Below are 18213 nucleotides of genomic sequence, written 5' to 3'. Positions count from 1 at the left end.
TAAAACTAGTGGGTATAATACTGGGTTTACATCAAACATACAGTGTTTTCACATCAAGTCCTGCTTTAGAACTAATATTAGACATCGTGTGCATGAGGTTAAATTGTGAAAAGAGAAGTAACAGTATGTTGTTTGTGTGCGACCTACCCAGCCCCAGGGGCATGAACTCCTCTGTGCCAGATGGTAAGCCCTTGATACTGGACTCTCTGTCCCGGACGACCCCCGAGATGTAGCGCGCCTTTACTCCTGTGCCGATCAACTGAGCGAGCTCCAGCTGACTGATGCACCTCAAGATCTACAGCATGCGAACATAAATAATAATTACCTTCAGTCAGTTTTGTTCCAACTGAAAAAAATACAGGATTTATCAAGCATCTGGCTCAAAAGCACTGCTACTTTGGGTGGGGACAGCATTTATTTATGAAGCTTTTAACATTGAGAAGTCTCAAGATATTACAGTACTATATCAGCCATAGTTTAGAAATTATGATATTCTAAAAAAAAAAACTATATTCAGTTAAATGTAAACATTTGGACAACAAAGTGACTCAAGAGATAAATCTCATGATTTGCATTTCCAATTAATATGTAATAGCCTTTAAGAAAACATGTGGCACATTACCACCAATATAAAATCTTTTTCACAAGTTAAGACATTTCTGGAGCCGTCTGAAAAATTTGCAATGTAAACTTTTAACCATTTACAGCTGATTTTATATGCTGAGACATTTGATTACAGAAGGGATAAGTCGTAAATTACAGCTTAAAACAATGTAAAAATAAAACAATAATGTGTCTAATCTGTTGTCATTCTCTCTTTCTGTTACTGAACTTCTTAAATCCTATTAGTAGGGAGTCACCTCATGCCAGGAGTTGCCCAGGTAGTTCCCATCAGTGTGAGCCACAGTGATCAGGGTCTTGATAGTGTCAATGTTCTTCTGCTTCATCTCTGTGATGCTGGAACTTGCAGTCAGCAACGTGAATCTGGCTAAGGCCTGGACATATGCATCCCGCTCCAACTACAGACAGACAGGCCAGTTACACACATTCATGCTGTTGTAACCACTAACAACACTGAGACGGTGCAAACATATTTAAAACTCATTGTAAAAGATGCCTGTGAAATTTGCACCTTTAAAACATTCAGCTAATTTGTGTCAAACATCAACAGACCTGCATGCTGAAGATGGAAGCAATCCTGATGGCACATCGAATGCCCTCCAGACACAGCGAGGCCACCTCTGGGTCATCACAGTCCTGCAGTCCCACACTGAACGCCGCCAGCAAGGGGGTCCATGCCAACTAGAATACACAGAAAGCAGAATTATTGTCCTGCTTGACACTACTGAACCACATCTCTTCAAAAAAATATATTATCAACACGAGTTTCTCATGTACCTTAAACATGGGTCTGACATGCTCCAAGTGTGTAGCACTAAAGAAGGGGGCCTGGGCATGGCTCACAGCCTCCATCAGAGCTTTAGCAGTCTTTGCCATTTGCTCCATTTCCACGTTGTACAGCAGACGGCGCTGCTTCTCACTGGCTACACCTGGAGGAAGGACATAAATGTGTTTATCAGCAACTGCTCACTGTTACCCTTCTCTCTTTTCGTGAGCTTCATCTGAGAAATTAATCTTGGCAGAACACATGTGAAATGAGACAAGTGTTTACTTTGCTTTGTGGACTTTGGAGTGATTGAAAACTCTTTGCTCTCCTTCATTGCAATCTTCTTCCCTGCAATCTCATCGTATATGGATGATAAATATTCTTCAGGCAGGTCCTTACTGTCATTAATACCACGGTTCATCTTAATGTACTGCTCCTTTGTCATTTTGTTCTTCACCTACATGAAGAAGAGCAACAAAGACAGATGGAGTGAGTTATTTAAAGTGGACATTTTGGAAATGTGGGACTGGGACAAATGTTCAAGCTTTGGATATGTTAGAATCAACAAAAACATAATCTGTCAAATATCTTGCCATAATCACGTTAGCTTCTATGATTTAGGGAATATTTATTAAGCATTTTGCAATTTACTGCCAGGGATTCATATTTTTGTGTCATTGCAATTCTAAATGGAGGCTCTGTTGCTGACAATTAAATACTGCTGAGAGAACCGCAAGGGGGTTTTCCCACACTATGGGAAAAAACTTCACTTGATGCAGTCAGCCAACCAAAGATGTCAGTGAATGAAGTAAACATTTGCTAAACATAAAAGTATCACAGGCCAAATTTGTAAGCAGTACCGCTGTCAAACAGCATTAGACTGGATCTGTTATGAGCCATTAGGAAAGAAGAAAAAAAATAAATAAATAAAAACTACACACACACGTACATCAAGGAACCGGAAGATAAAACCGTGAGAACAAAAACACTGTTGCTCTTTTATCTTGTGCTGTGTGGACACCTCCTTTAATTTACTGTAAAATCAGTTACCGTAGTAAATATAGTGTTTCATTGTCTGTTCCATTTAGAAACCATCTCATTTGGTTTCTCCCTGGTTATATTTTGTGTGTCACAGTGAGCAATATTTCACACCCGCTTTTCCCAGGCTTCACATTTCAAATGCAATTTCCTCTGTCACAGTGGTCTCCCAGCAGTGATAAAACAGATGCAGCAGCTATTTGTACATGGCTTAGAAACAGATACAGACCTGCGTGGCCCAGTCTTTCATATAAACGAGGCCACGGCATCGGTGGAGGGGAACTGCTAACAAAGAGGGCTCTGCCAATAAGCTAAACCAGGCTTAACTTTGGCCTGAGGACAAATCAATGTCATCTGAAAACAAGCTGCAGTGGTCAGCCAGAAACATGCAGGAAAACAGCCCTGGTAGATTACTGTGTCGTGTGAGTGGAGTATTATTACTGTTTACATCCTAAGTAATTTTTACACACAAACTCTTTAAAAACCACCATATGTAGTTTAGGCATCTGATGTGATTCATTTTATCATCTCATTAAGACACAACGGAGCTTCCTGTTGAAGTGCCGCGTATTACAGTTCAGTTCAACTCCAATTTCTACCCTTGAGATTCGTGTCTGTAATCTTTACTGTCACTAACTAATAAATGGAAAAGAAAAAAGAATAAATGGTTATGGTTGTGTTTAGGCTGGTTGGTTGGTTAAGGTTAGGGAAAATTGTAGTCCGGCTTAAGAGGGAAAATGCGACACACACACACACACACACACATTTGAGCTTCTTTTAAACAAAACCATGATCTTTCTCTAACCCTAAACAAAGTACTCATGTTGCCTTAACATAATCGAGTTGCAGTGGAAAGTAATTTTTAGGAGACAGGGTTGCTTGATGATACCATGGCCCACATAAGATGACACAGAGTAATGATATCAACAGAACATAAAACAATAAACAGTTCTGACCTGAGGACTGTGCAGGTCTGTGGTGAGCATAATTATAGAGTATGCCAGCACGTAGGCAGTGTCTGCACTGGCAAACAGAGTCTGTCTGCAAAAGAAGACATAACAGTTACTACCTGCACTTATCTTGTGTACATTTTTTTTTTTTTTTACTCTGGTTTCATATATTTTCTCACAGGATAATTAGGGCAGATTATCCCTGGGAGGATATTTACCTCTTCCCAACTGTTTATTATGTATTTGTTACATATTTGACATTTCTGACACTGAAGAAAACTTTATAAACATACCATTACCCTATTAGTGGGCAGTTTATTATTACCAAAAGGGTTTTAAATGAAATGTAAAATTATTTCAGTTTGCAAACTTTTACATTATTTTCCACATGTGCAACCCTATTTTGAGCATGTGCCCAGGGCACCTCAATCATGAAAATTAATAAATATAGAAATGAAATACCAGTATAGCTTAGCCTTACCCCTGGTTGCACTCCAAGTATCGAGCAGCAAATTTCTCCATGAGCCGGTCAATCTTCTGAGCCTCACCGGGCAGCCGGAAGCCTTCCAGGAACACTCTGAGTGCAGAGACAAAGTCTTTCCCGCAGAAGTCCAGCTGGTCCACGTAGCAGTACATCACCTCTTTGTTGAACTTGATGTTCTCGCCCAGAAACTCACCCACCTGGGTCTGTGGATACACAGGTACAGTAGCAGGGAAAATCCACTTGAATTCTTTTTTTTTTTTTTACAACATTGCTGTGTAATTTAAAGAGTAACCCCAACCCCCACTTTTTGCAGCTAAGAAAACCCAAAGGCTATTTAGTCGTGTTGCTGACTGATTTTGGTCCAAATATTGACATTTTGGGGCAAAGTATCTGAATATGTTTTTCACTAAATATGCACAGGGACTGCCCTCTACTGGTTGAGACTCACAATTAACTTTTGCTTCTGAGCTAATCTGGTGGCAGGTACATTTTTGTTAAAATGCAACCCCCAAACAGCCCTCCATTTTTCTCAGGTCACAGAATGCCAGACCTAGTTGTTTAGCTAAACTTTATAAGTTAGACTTGCGTGTCCCCTCACCGTGTCCAGTCTATCCTCCTGATGTAGAAACTGGGCGATGTCTTCAGCTGAGGAACCCAGCATGCCCTGGTCCTGCAGGTATTGGATACCTCGCTTTGGCTTCTTGTTGAAGCTGAGGAAAAGAACACAGGAAAGTCTAAGCACAGTTCACCTAAAACCACTCTCAGGGACTGTCGCATCGATAAATGCAGATCCCAAATAACTCTGGGATAAGGTGCTCACAGTTCAATGCCATGCTCGATGATTTCCTTCTGCTGTTTGATGACCTCATATTGCTCTGGATGGTCCGCCTGGGAAACTGTAACACTGGAGGAGACAGTGGAATCCAATGAGCTGATGCTGTCCCGACGTCCCGCCAGCTGCTCTGGGAGCTTCAACTCTCCTCCGTCATTATCAGACGGATGCTCCTGGCCTGCAAACACATAATACATAATAATATTCTGTAGGTATAGAGCATTGTATCTGATGTATATCGTTTACATTTACTACAAACTACACTCTTACCCAGGTTAGCTTGAAGGTTTGGATTGACATACATGTCTTTACTCCACTCCACCATACACTTAAGGATGGACACCAAACACTCCAAACCCTTTTTGCGTAGGCTCAGCTCCTGTGGATAGAAAAGAACCACCCAAGTTTATTTACACACTCACATACATGTATTGTTATACACAGAACATGATGTAAGAACCGATAGTCAGAAAGGTTTGGCATCACCCCCCCAAAATAAAGAAATAAATAAAAAATTATATATACATATACACATCTCAAACATTAGTGATTGTCATTATTACTGTCACTGACCATAAAGATAACCAATCAAATCAAAACTCTTGTGGTGGCACTCAGGACTTGTCTGAATCTGAGGTGTGAATCTTCGAGTGTACCTGCAGAGGAGTCATCCCAAGCTCCTGCCCACTCCTGCCCTGCGCGATCTTTGACAGGTCATTGACAAGGCGCTCAAAGATGTTCGCGGCATTCAAGTCACAGTCGTAGTTCACGTAGATATCAACCACGCACTGGGCATCTGGAGGGGAAAGCAGTATAGCACAAAATTGGAAATCCTGCCAAAAGCACAACATTGAGTATATACAAGTTCTTTAGATACAAAACGGTGATAATACGCTGTTAGCTAATGACATTAAGAAAGATCTCCCTCATCCATGCTTAGATAAGAAGTTCAATGTGTGTTCCGTCTTTCCCACTTATTCCAAGACGTTTTACTTAGAATACTCCATCACTCCAAGGCAGCACTAGGCTGCCCAAGGCCTCTTTTGAGCACTGTGACAAAGCAATTTAGTGCCACCAACTGCTAGTGTCCTCTGCAGTCAGCAGAAATGTTAGCAGTGCTTGTTGCATACGCGAGAGTATCTGTATCTACAACCAGCATAGTGATGGGAATATGTGAAACACAGATGCACCTGAGAGTTGAAGTTCAATCATGGATCCTGCTATGCAAACGTGGTGACAATTTTTTAAATGTTGCTCTCATGTCTGAACAAGCACCTGACTAGCTTTATGTAAAACGTTGAACAGAACGACAACAAGGATGGACTTAGTAACATTTCCGTAAGGCTTCCAACGTATCACAAGTGTTATTTTTAATGTTTAACATAAATTTAAAGGCTGCAGCAGAATATGTTTACGCCAACAAAATAAAGCACAAGACGAGCAGGAATAAAATAATCAAATAAGTCAAACAATCATCTTCCCTCATAGAAAAAAATAAAATCAGAAGAAAAACACTGCAAATTAGTTGAAGCTGTTAATGATATTTTTTCTGATCAGTTTAGCCTTAAAGATCGAGGCAAAAAAAAGGGGGCTAAAAAGGTAACCTCAGTACTCAAATCCAACGTTGTACTGAATACTGATTGTGTATGTTTAATTTGTTTTTAGTTATAGTTTCTGGAAAACCTACACCATTGGATCTGTACCTGCACAGATGCGTGTAAGTGTCTGGATGACCATCCACTTGTGCTCAAAGGAGCTGGTTGACGTTTCCAGGATGGTCAGAAAAATCTCCCGAAAAAACACCTAAGGCAACGTGGACAAAAGGAGAGTAAATGTCTGTATGATATAAAACGAGCTTTACTAGCTTTAATTGTCATCGTCAAGTGTTTAAAATGTCAAAAATACAGGTACACGGGTAAGTGTTTCCTGAGTCAACACAGATGACACTTCTATGTTCTGTACCTCAATCTGCATCTTCAGGTGGACCTTGAAGTGGGAGAGCAGGGTGAGGAAAATAGCCAGCGAGAGCTCGAAAACCTCAGGAACGGAGGAAACGCCATTTTTAGACAGCGCCACGCACAAATACTGTTTGATGGCGTTGACGAACATCTCGTGAGTGCGAAACACCGGCCCGGCGCCCTGCAGCACAGACAGCAGCAGCTGCAGAGAGACAATCTTGGACCGCAATTCATGAGACCTGCAGAGTAAAGGCAATGTTTTGGTTATATTGCCTCAAGAATCAAGAAATCAATCATCTAAGGCAGTTGTATGTATATGTATACGTATAACAGTGTGCTCTAGAGAAAAGACTATGTCCTGATGTCCTCTTAGTAGATCGTGTTCCAACATTTACTTTTAATGAGGACACACAACACTTTGGAATAATAGTGTTTCAACATGTATCTAATGTCTTTGTTTCTTCTTTGGCTCTGTTTACTCTGACCAGCCTAGAGTCTAGTGTTACAGTAACTAGAGATGATACCCAGGGATAGAAAAGGGCAAGTTAACCTGTTGAAACTGAGATGAGATTGAGTGTGAGAGCTGAAAGCAGCTATTAAAGCGGGTTATTAAAACAGTGTTGATTCAGGTAGTAGATTTTGAGCTATGACATTGCACAGTATCAATGTTGAGCGAAATATTACTTAAAATATCCTTTTGGGGTTATGTCCAATGTTACTGGGCATTTTGAGGTAGGAAAAATACATAAAAAGCTCACTTTGGATCTGGAGGTCCATCAGCAAGGGGCTTCATGGAGAGTTTGCACAGAGAGCGAAACACCAGAAAGGCATCTTTCTGCAGGATGTGAGAGAATCGGGCGGCATTATATGGTCCCTGCAGAGCCTCAGCATCCTGAAAGAGATAAAACAAAACAAACAAAAAACTTAACACATCTACGTGAAAAAAAGAACGCAAAAGCTCTGCGTAGCCCTAAACCAAAGCCAAATCCAAGAGTTCAAAGTATGACGTCTCTGCCACTCAGATCCACTTATTTGTCTGTGTAGCTCAGCGATCTTACCAACTTGGCGAACATTCGCTAAAAAAATGTTTTCATTGTGACTTACTCATCAGCTTCTTCTTAAAAGGAATTCATTTAACTACTTACTTTGCAATCATATTTACACAGCTGAAGCTGGCCTGCACCCATTAAACCCATTATAAATCTTCAAACAGCCTTGGCTGTGACAGGAATGACTAAATAGTGCCTATGCTCAGTTTTGCCCGATTAAAAATCAATTAATCAATCAAAAAAAGTTGATTTTGTCTGCGCAAAGGATGCAAGTTTTCTGCCTCACTTGTGGTAAACATCTTCACAGTGAGCTGTACAACAGAAAAACCGGTAAAATGGGGATTTACAGTTTAAGCTGTCATAATGGTGAAGTGAAGAAATTTGCTATCCTTCTCTAGATCATAACTTTGTTGTAGCCAGTTATTTTTGCTCCAGTTCACTAGCTCCCTGCACTTACAGCGGAGGTAAAGGCATGAAAGTCACATCAGGACTCTAAGGTATAAAAGCATTTGTACGGTACCTCAGTGTACGGTTTATATTGAACTGTTTCCATAAACACTTCAATAGAAACGTTTCTTTTTTTTTTATGCTGCTAATAAAAAACAAAGGGCTATCTCACCAGCATATCTGTGGAGGAAACTGAAGAGCGATCCTCAATGATGCCGTTCATCTGCTGACTGTCCGATCTGACACTGGGGGGAGTCATCTCTGCCTGCTCGATGACATGGTGTGCTGGGTGTTGATCTCCTAAGAGAGGCCAGAAAGGACATTTTTGGCTAATGAACATCAAAAAAAACAAAAACAAAACAAAAAAAACCCACTGCTGTCAAAAAGTGTACTGACATTAACCAAAACAAGAGAAGAACTACAACAAGTAAGTTCTGACCAGTTCCACCGTGTATCTGTGTTTGCTGATGTTCTCTCTCCTCTCCCTCAGTCTCTGCTGACTCTACTGGATTTGTATCGCTCTCTGGCTTGTCTCCTTCCTCAGCTGGCTGAGCTGTCGTAGGGGGTGTTTCTGCACCTTCATCCTCATAAACTGCATCTGTTATAAACAAAGAGTGTGAGGAGTCACATAGAATACAGAGGCTATTATGTGAAAATAGATTTTGTATTTTCATATTAATTAAAAGCTGAAGGTACAAGTTGAGACATACCTTTTGATGGTTTGACTTGTCCTCCTTCATTCCCCGGACAATTGTCACCTCCATTGACTGATGGACTTTGTTGCACTTGGTCCTGATCCTGGTTCAGGTCAGGCGCTGGTGGCAGGGTGGTGCTGTTGGCACTGAGGTCTGGGGTACTGGCTGCTGGGGACGGGGAGCTCTGGGGCTCCGGGGTAGGCGTCTGGTCAAACCGTGGAGAACCAGACCTCAGACCACCTGGGACAGGGGATGGGTTCTGCTGGGGGAGTTGCAGTCGCTCCTTCTCCTGCTCCTGAGCCTCCAGAGCCTGTGGAAGAAGCAGGAGCAGAAGAGGAGGCGTGTAAAAGACCAGTTCAATCCCAAGCTTCTCTAGTCCACATGTTGAAGAGTCCTTGGGCAAGGCTGCTTTGTGCATGGCCCCTCAATTGTATGTCGGTGTGGATAAGGGGCTCTGCACAATGATTAAATGTAATGTGTTAGCATTACCATTATTTAATAGCTAAACTGCCACTGTAGGTTGATACCACTGCTTGTGTATTGGTGTTATTAATCCTAGTGACATGATGGCTAAAAGTCATAGTTATAGCTAGGTTTTGGCTGCAAGTCTGTATTTTTGCAGCTAATGTTAAGATAATTAACATAAGCTATTGTCTGTCTGCAGCTTCTGCTGCCTGTGAATGGGACTTGGCACAGACGGCATGGAGATATGGAGAAAATACCTTAACCATTTTAAAAGTAAGTTTTTAATTGTGCATAATACCTACTACATATAAAATGATCTGCATTAATTGGACATGGCTGTGTGGTGCAGGCAGTGACTGCATTTACATGCACTTAAGAAATCAGCTTTTACGGGTAAACGGTGGAACAGTCACAGTACTTGGTCACAGAACCTGGTGCATGCAGCATGAGAGAAACCTGATTTCTCCTCCACCTCAGAGTTATATAAGCAGCCCGGCGCACAGATTTTAACTGTATAGTAGCGGAAAAGGCTGCTTTCTGACTTTTCTCTCTCTCTCTCTCTCTCTCTATCTCTGTGCGTGCTAGGTGTTTGTGTCCCAGCAGAGTGACAGTGGAGGGGGAGAGAAAGCAAAGACACATGCAGCTGATCCATAACAGTCTGAATTTTAAAAATCCACAGGGGAATTTAGCATTTAGACTTCTATGGAAGGCAGAGCTCTGACTGAATGAATGTTTCAAGCCATATACAAATGTCTGGCTACTCTTTACATCTGCAATCATATTATTTTGCATGCTACTTAAATTTTCTGTCGGAGCTTAGGCGAACTTTGTTAAGGATCTCTCCTTTCACTCAGCTGCCCGCTGTCTACAGCCTTTAGCCTTCAGCCTTCATGGCAGAGGATCTAGCCCAATTTCGGAAACCGGCTTTCCCGTATACATGACACTTCCAAAAGAAGATGACTGTAACCACGTTGATTAAGTCCATGTAAACCCACTCAATCTGGAGACCTCTAACGCATCTAACATATCTGGAAGAAGCACTAATTTCTAATGCTTATGGGACAATTTAGCTTCAACCCATTTTCTTGACAAATAATATGATTGTAGACGTAAAGAGTAGTCAGACATTGGTATATTGCTTGAAACATTCATTCAATCATAGATCTGCCTTCCTCCTCATGCTTCTGTGTAGCCAAGAAATAACAAGTATACAAGTAGTAACAAATAATAAGCAGAACTAACGGCCTGGTTTTCCATGCGTGTGAAGATAACATTGAGCATTTGTGTGAGCGTAGCCTTAGCGGTGGTCTGGTTGATGAGGTTGCGGCTGGCCAGGTAGATGTTGTAGCAGGTCCTGACTGTGAGGAGCACCGTGCCCTCGTGAATCTCTATGTGTGGGGAGGTCACCGCCGTCAGCAGGGCCTGTGAGACAGAAAAGGAAGGAAAGACTTATCACGCAGGATGTAGTGTTAAAAAAAATGCAGATGCTGCACCTGCTGAATCACTACTCAACTTCCCCACTTCCATGGCACAATAAAACCCCCGTTCTATTTCTATTGAATTCAACTCTTTGTTTCCACTATGATGTCAGTAAAAAGATAGTTACCATTTTAAATTCACAAAAATAAAATTACAAAGTACTTTCAGCGTGGATTTATTTAAAGATTGCTCTTTTTAAGTCAGTGCAAAAGAGCAACATTGACTTGTCCTTCTGCGGTGAATGTACGCCAAACAGGTCTGTCTACAAATCTTTTTGGTAAACAGTGATAAAGCTGTGTGCTTCTCACAGGAAAGACTTTGCCCTTTCCATCAAACCAGGATGTGTGTTCAAGTAACTACAAGGGAAATTCAACAAGGAGCAGATGTGAAGGACACCTAAGTACTGCACATACACAAAGATATGTGCCCATGACACGCAAATGTGTGATAGAAGTTAAAAGAAGATTCAAACAAAGATGTTTAAAACAGACTCTGTTAAAAGCTACATAAACCTTTTCTTCACCCCCTCACTTGAGAACACTCATAACATGAAGAAAGAATTTTCTTCCCTACTGTGAAGTGGTGAGGTCGGGGTTCCCTCTGACCACCTTAGAAGATGCAGATTTAAAAAAAAAAAAAAAAAAAAAAAAAAAAAAAAAGACCAGCATGCACCAGGCCACCATTGGGCCCTTATTTGTCTGGCTGATGGAGCCTCTAATAAATAACAGCTGACCGCTGGAGGAGCTAAAGGCTGGAGCATGTAGGGAGAAGCACTGGCCGCACCTTGATGATCTGTAGCTGGACTCCCTCATCGGTCTGCGGGCCCTGAAAGCAGTTGCAGATGGTTTCCACCAGTCGGTCAATCAACCTCTTGCCTGGGGTTCTGCTGTCGGGGGCGTTGCCTGTGATATGGCCGTACGCCATCAGTTTCTACAGCAGAGAGACAGCGCAGTGGTTAGAGCGGCAGAAGCAGAAGCCACTTCACATGTGTGATTCTGTATTTGGATCAAAATGTACAGAGGGACACTTTGAGGGAGAGTCAAAAGAGTGAGATTTAAGATTGAAGGCACAAAGCATGACATATGCTGCCTTATACTTTAGTAGGGTGGCCCTGAGAGCTCATTGCATCTGTAATGAAACATGCCAACAGATGAAAGACAACTTAAAAAAAAAAGTGACAATAGCATTAGAAAATAACACCATATAATAACCACAACAAATGGAAGTTTTGTAAGTTTAATATTCCTATTGTACGAGTGAGATATTTATTTAGTTGTGTTTTGTGTCTGTTGTTGTCTTGCTGATGCATTTGAGAATTTCATAATTCATTCATTCATTCATTTCAAAGAGAATTTCATAATTTGCCTGTTTTGTGTCTATTTGCATGTGTTTTCTTTTCTTTGCAATGTGTTTAGCTATACACCGATCAGCTGCAACACTACAACCTAATAGCCTTTAAAGTCCTAATAAAGTCCTGGAGGACAAGGGTCAGCATGGCCACTCTGAGGAGTCTTCAGCTCAACAGCTTTTGTACCTTAATTAAAAAAAAAAAAATAAAGTACCCCATTCAAGTATAATTAATCCTGATTATGGTATTTAAGGCAAAGCATTACAGTAATTATTAAAATTGCATCTCATTCTAACCAGCTTATGTGCTGACGGCACTTATGTGACCACCTGTATAGGAATAATTTGTTTAAAGACTTTCAGTCAGGATTTAGTGTTCCTCACAGTACAGAAACAGAAACCACCGATCTTCTCTTGGTTTCAAATAATGGACTCGTCTCTATACTTGATCTGTTAGATCACAGATTTTGGCCAAGTCTATACCATTGATCACAATATTTTCTCACAGAGACTGGAACATGAAATCGGCATTAAAGGAATGGCACTAGGTTAGTTTAAATCTTATTTATCAGTTAATCGTGTGGCTTATTGGTGTATGTACATTCTCATAAAATGTAAAAAAAAAAAAAAAATGTTATGGCAAGATGATTATGAGGGTTATTCAGTCATGTTAATGTCTGAAACTGGTGGAGTGCTCTGATCACAAAAGAATATTAACAATAAACTACAATTATAATCCACTTTTCTAAAAAAAATATAAAAAAATAATGAGCGTGGATTAAATTGTATTTGCATAAAATAGCACAATGAATACCCCTAATGTATTATAACAATATGTGATCATACCAGTGTAGCTACATGTGTGTACAAGCAGAGCCATTGTTCTGAGTGCATGCCTGACTTGTGAAACAGGTGTAGCAAGATTTCACTCCCCCTTACCGCCACGAGGATAATGAAAAGAAAAAAAAAAAAAAAAAAACACACAACTTGAAAGAGTGAGGAAACAGCAGAACACGTCCAAAGGCAGGTCGTGTGTGTGAGGCAGTTAATGTTTACCTGCAGACAGTCCAGAGAGATGCTAACTATCCGGGGGGATTTTGACTGGCATGCCAACTCGAAGGGCAGCACATATTTGTCAGCTTCGACATAGTTGGCTCTGGGTAGGACCACTGAACCATCTCTGCAGAGACAAGACGATACAGTTGAGTGAACTGAAAAACTAAAAACGAGAGCAGCTTTCAATAAATGCTCGTGTAGACAATAAAAATAAGAGCAATTGTTCCAAATAAATAAATGCTTCTTCCAGGGGATGTGCAAGTGCTGTGTAAAGCATTTTACAGTCCATTTTTATTTTCACAGCACAGAATAAAACACAGCATGCCAGTTTTATTTTTCACCCGGATGGTTAAGATGGCTATGCCAAAAGACATATTACCTAAAAGCTGTTTGATATACTGCAAAGTAGCAGTTATAAATGCAGCAAATCAGTTTAGTCACAAGTCAGAGTGAGCAGCACACTGCTTCAGGGCAACCTTTCTCTGGCTGCTTCTTCTTCTTCTTCTTGTCAGCAAAAAGGAGAAAACAAAACAAAGCTCCGCTCCACTGCTGTGCATCATTCATGCAGGGAAAAAGGTAGATTGATACTTACTTTTGTTTTTCAAGCTCTGCCTTAATTTCATCTGTGAAGAGAGATACGGGATATCAATGTTACTGGAGTCTGAAGTTTAGAACTTGTCCCTGTGACATTATTTGACTCAAGATATTTTGACAGTTAGCACATTTGATTCATCCAAACAGCCTGTCTTTTTTTGGGCTGCATCACTCTCCCAACGCATTACGTTATCTACCCTGTTCTCCTGGATCAATTTCCATTTCCTCACACTTTTCACCCCACACTGATGTGTCCACATCGATGTGAGGAATGGTTTACAGTCAGCCAGATGTGGCGAGATAAAAACAGAATGTGGCAGCAGAAATACAGCTAAACTCAACTTTCAAAACACACCCCCCCATATGACAGGGCTACACAGAGGAAATTAGCTTGTGCAATACTTATCAGAAATGTCACACTTAGTGTTAAAGTGATAATGTCATTAACTAATCAGGAACTATGACCTGTCATTTCGGGCAATAAAAATGCGAGCCGTTCTCCGGAGGGTATTCCTCAGCACTGAACCCAAATATAGAACAGTATTAATAACATCCCATGCACTATTTATTTTGTGACCTGGCTGTATTAGTCATTGAGGCAAGAGAAAAAGTTGGCAATGCACAGCATAAGAACTTTTAATACAGTCAACAGTAATATGGTATAGCCTTCATAACACTGGCAGTGAGAGGAGTCAAAAAGGGGAAAAGGAGTGCTGTGCTCTACGGGCATCATGAATAATGAGCGAGTGCGACTGGCAAACAGAGAAAGAGAGCAGACAAAGCAGCTCAAACATACCGACCTGTTTGCCCACTTCTCGCTGACATTTATTCCCCGCAGTTAATGCCGTGGTTTGCCAGCCCAACAGCAGCATAATCTTGTTTTAAAATTTCTCAACAGCTTGCATAAAGACCGACTGTATGTAAAACATTTGCAAACCACTAAACCTCCACAGATGAAAATGTCTGCACTTCCTACAGTTTATGCAATACTTTTGACAGACAACACTTCAAGTGTTGGTTTATATATGATGTTGATATATTTTCCCTTTATATCTTTGAGGCAATCGTTATGATGCTGGCATTCAAATGTTAGCATTAATGACCACAACTACCACCACAAATAGAGCCTGACAGCCTATTGGCATCTATAGCTAGATGAGTGGATGCAACACTTTTAAATACTGTGTGCTGACAAAGATCCAACTTGGACTGATACATTGTCATATCTTATCTACTCTGGGGGGTTGGAGATTGTGTGCAGCCTTGTACCTAGAGTCAGTGATGTGAATAAAACTACCTTTGTTTCTTTTACACCTACAGTCTAACTATAGCACTATATTGTTTAGCTGTTTTACAATTGCCTACATTAAAGCCTGTGATTTTCTAAAACCAACAGTGAGTTGTATATACTTACTGTAAACTGTGCAGATGTTCCAAAACTATTAAAAAATACATCCGTGAGCCATGTGTCGTGTTTGTAAATGTGAATTTGTTTTGTATGAAACATTCTTGCAGAAATCCATTTTAACAAGAAATGTTTAGAGCCCTTTTTTTCTTCATATGTGAACTATAGCTTTATGAGGAAGACATGTTTCCCTCAGTGTAGCTTGTGGTTCACTGATATGTTCTTAATAGCTTCACACAACAATGGAGGTCTATAACACAGATGAACAACATTCACAGTCTTTGGAAGAGCTTTGTTGGCTGTAACAAAAACATTAAAAATGAAATGAAATGGCTGTAGTGGGTGATATGCATATGCCGTCAGAAGCCTAATTATTCCAATTATTAACTGCGAATGGGCCATCAGACCACTTCCTGAGTCTTGTGTCGATGTAAACCACCACAACAATGTAACAAGGATGCACACAAGCTTAAGCTAAGACATAAGCACTAGGACCACAATGGAGTGGAGGTCCTGGAGGAGGTGTGTGGAGCATTATCCCCGATGGGGTTGGATGGAAAAGCACGGACGCTAGAGTATCCTGGGGTTAGGTAGCCTGTGTGTCTGGGCGCAGAGCTGCAGGACTGAGCTGTCTGGCTGGGTGACAGTGCTACGTACAACACGGCGATTGGTCTGCGTAGCTAGCTAGCTAGCAAGCTAACGGCAGTTACCTGTTAGCCATGTCTACCTGTCGACGTGGACAGTGGTGAGGTCGGCGTGAAGACAGGGCTTTAGCATTTCTACTTTCCCGTTAAGGCGCGACGGTGTCAACACAAGCTTATCTAGGCCGCCTTGCAAGCTGACAGCTGTACACACGATGGAGGCCATTCCCATGCTAACGCTAGCTAGCTGCCTCCTGTTGCTGTGACAAGCCAGACACGACCGAAACGTTTTAGTGAATCGCTCCATTAAAAACACACGACTCGATGAAACAAATAAAAAAAACCCAAACAAAGCAAACCCGCTTACCAAGCGCCACCTGGCAGGCTTTGCGCAGCTGGCTGTGCTGGCTCCTTTTCAGCTCCTTATCGGAGAGGATTTTCTCCAGCGCCCTGGACAGAAACATGCTCTTGGTTTTACAGTTTTCTGCCTTCGAATGCGAGTGCGGCTGCTGGGGTGGTGGTGGTGCCAGGTGTCGTTGATTTCGCTGTTGTTGCTGCATCTCTCGGTGTTGTTGCCGCTCCTCTCTCAGGCCGTCATCTTCGGCCTGGCCCTGCGAAAAAGCAGGTGACGAGGAACTGCTAACGAAATCCAGGCTATCGGTGTCGGTCCCGGAGAGTTGCTATCTCAGCTCGGCGCCGCCATGCTGCTTCCACGTCACGTCACGTGATTCTCAGCTGTCTGGGTTTGTGTACGGCACCCAGAGGAGTTGATAACGTGTTAATTGCACAAAGCCCAAACTTAAACGATTAAGCACGCGAGAATGGAGCTTTGGACATTTCAGCCATGTTCAACCAGATGAGCATGTGTCTTTCCCACCGCTGCATCAAATTAAACATCTGTTCAATTAAAAATCCTGCAGGTGGCGCTGAGACACCACAACGGGTTACTGTGACAGATGTAAGGCAAGTGTGACATAAAAGACAAGCCTCTCTGCAGAAGGTACACAATCAAATACTCAATAAAAGTGCAAATACGCCACTACACTAGAGGTTGGCACCACTTCCATACAAAATCTACATCTTTACTTAAGTTTAAGAACGTATTCTGAAGTGTAAATAAAAGCAAGAGTGCTCGACAAACTTTCAAAGATGAAAAAAATGTGGCAAAAATTATAGTACTTATTTTAAAAAGGTCGAAGATTATGTTTTGTATTAGGAATTTGCATCTGCAAAAACTAGAACCTAAATCTGTCAAACGTAAGAGAAGGCTAACGTAACACGCAACTAATCCTGTAAAGTACACCCGTCTCAAAACCTTGCCACCTTAAGAAAATTGTCTGAGTGTTCAGCCCTGTAACTAAGTCACCCAGGTGAGGTGTTAGGATGGAGAGGGTGAGGAGACAAAAAAATGAAGAAACATGTAGGGTAAGATGGGGTAAGAACCCCCCCTCAAATAAAAGAAGACACCTAGTTTGGGATGGTAGTAGACTGGCATGGGTGGATCACTAAAAGTGGGCACTGACCCATGGACCGGAAAGATCAGGGGGTCCCCCCCTTATAATTTGTCGATCTAGACCAAAATATCTCAACAATGCGACTGGAACGACCTGTTTATTACGGGTTACATTAATAAAGTATCAGTGACATAGGTTAATGTTATTTCTCTCTCTCCTCTATTGCATCATTCTGCAGTCATTGTCCCACCACTTTCATTCAATGTCAAAAACACTCTCAAATAGTCAAGTCCCGTTTTAATCAATCCACCAATCATTTCCATGTACATATGGCTATAAACTCACAGATATCAAACCATGAGATTATTTTCTGTGAAATATGATAAAACATTTTTGAAGGGCATTATGTTTGTGCCATTTTGGTTTATACACATTTAAAATAAATATATTGTGAAGTAAGATCCAGATGTGACTTTCACACATCAATAAGTATTAGAGAAGCCCATTTTATATTCCGTTCCAAACAAATGCCAAGTTATCGCCATAAATTTCCTAATTCTAGTAGTAATGAATACATCTGTCTACTTTTTTTAATTTATTTATTTATTTTTTAAGTTGTGCATAATTCAACAGAAACTAGCAAGTTGGACCTTTAAGATGATGCATCGTGTGGATGCATCTCACCTCAGCTTTCCTTAACCTCATATTCTTCACCTGCTTTCCCCATTTTCCCCTTTTATTTTTCACTTGCACCATCTTTTGCTACCATTTTTACACCATAGCTATAGAAACATGCCGAACAGTTAACCTGTGTCTATTAACACCCTTTCAGGTGTGATGCCAAGACTGATTTAGCAGAGAAAGGCTGATAGTAAAAAAAGTATTACTTCAGCAATTCAAATGCTTTCTGAAGTGGTGGAGGACCAACCCCA

General features: G+C 41.2%; 1 protein-coding gene across 2 annotated transcripts in view; it reads right to left on the bottom strand.

Moving 5' to 3' along the window:
- Nucleotides 1-16694, bottom strand: part of arfgef2 (ADP-ribosylation factor guanine nucleotide-exchange factor 2 (brefeldin A-inhibited)) — a 28477-nt gene extending 11783 nt beyond the window's left edge. Inside the window, exons 1-22 of one of the 2 annotated variants that reach the window (XM_067528010.1) lie at nt 16195-16694; nt 13780-13810; nt 13188-13311; nt 11568-11714; nt 10548-10727; nt 8856-9150; nt 8585-8743; nt 8318-8445; nt 7408-7541; nt 6654-6888; nt 6395-6494; nt 5348-5487; nt 4962-5070; nt 4680-4869; nt 4458-4569; nt 3857-4062; nt 3382-3466; nt 1673-1844; nt 1399-1550; nt 1174-1302; nt 861-1019; nt 148-295 (exon numbers count right to left, since the gene is read on the bottom strand). In XM_067528010.1, coding sequence (XP_067384111.1) covers nt 148-295; nt 861-1019; nt 1174-1302; nt 1399-1550; nt 1673-1844; nt 3382-3466; nt 3857-4062; nt 4458-4569; nt 4680-4869; nt 4962-5070; nt 5348-5487; nt 6395-6494; nt 6654-6888; nt 7408-7541; nt 8318-8445; nt 8585-8743; nt 8856-9150; nt 10548-10727; nt 11568-11714; nt 13188-13311; nt 13780-13810; nt 16195-16387 — 3328 coding nt within the window. In that variant the 5' untranslated portion in view covers nt 16388-16694. The remainder of the gene's footprint in view (nt 1-147; nt 296-860; nt 1020-1173; nt 1303-1398; nt 1551-1672; nt 1845-3381; nt 3467-3856; nt 4063-4457; nt 4570-4679; nt 4870-4961; nt 5071-5347; nt 5488-6394; nt 6495-6653; nt 6889-7407; nt 7542-8317; nt 8446-8584; nt 8744-8855; nt 9151-10547; nt 10728-11567; nt 11715-13187; nt 13312-13779; nt 13811-16194) is intronic. The other variant, XM_067528009.1, reaches the window with a different exon arrangement.
- Between the last annotated feature and the right edge of the window lie 1519 nt (nt 16695-18213).

This window comes from Channa argus, chromosome 13, assembly GCF_033026475.1.
Source record: "Channa argus isolate prfri chromosome 13, Channa argus male v1.0, whole genome shotgun sequence".
In the NCBI taxonomy this organism is placed as follows: Eukaryota; Metazoa; Chordata; class Actinopteri; order Anabantiformes; family Channidae; genus Channa; species Channa argus.
The sequence above is the reverse complement of the archived record's forward strand: the minus strand, read 5'-3'. Positions and strand labels throughout refer to the sequence as shown.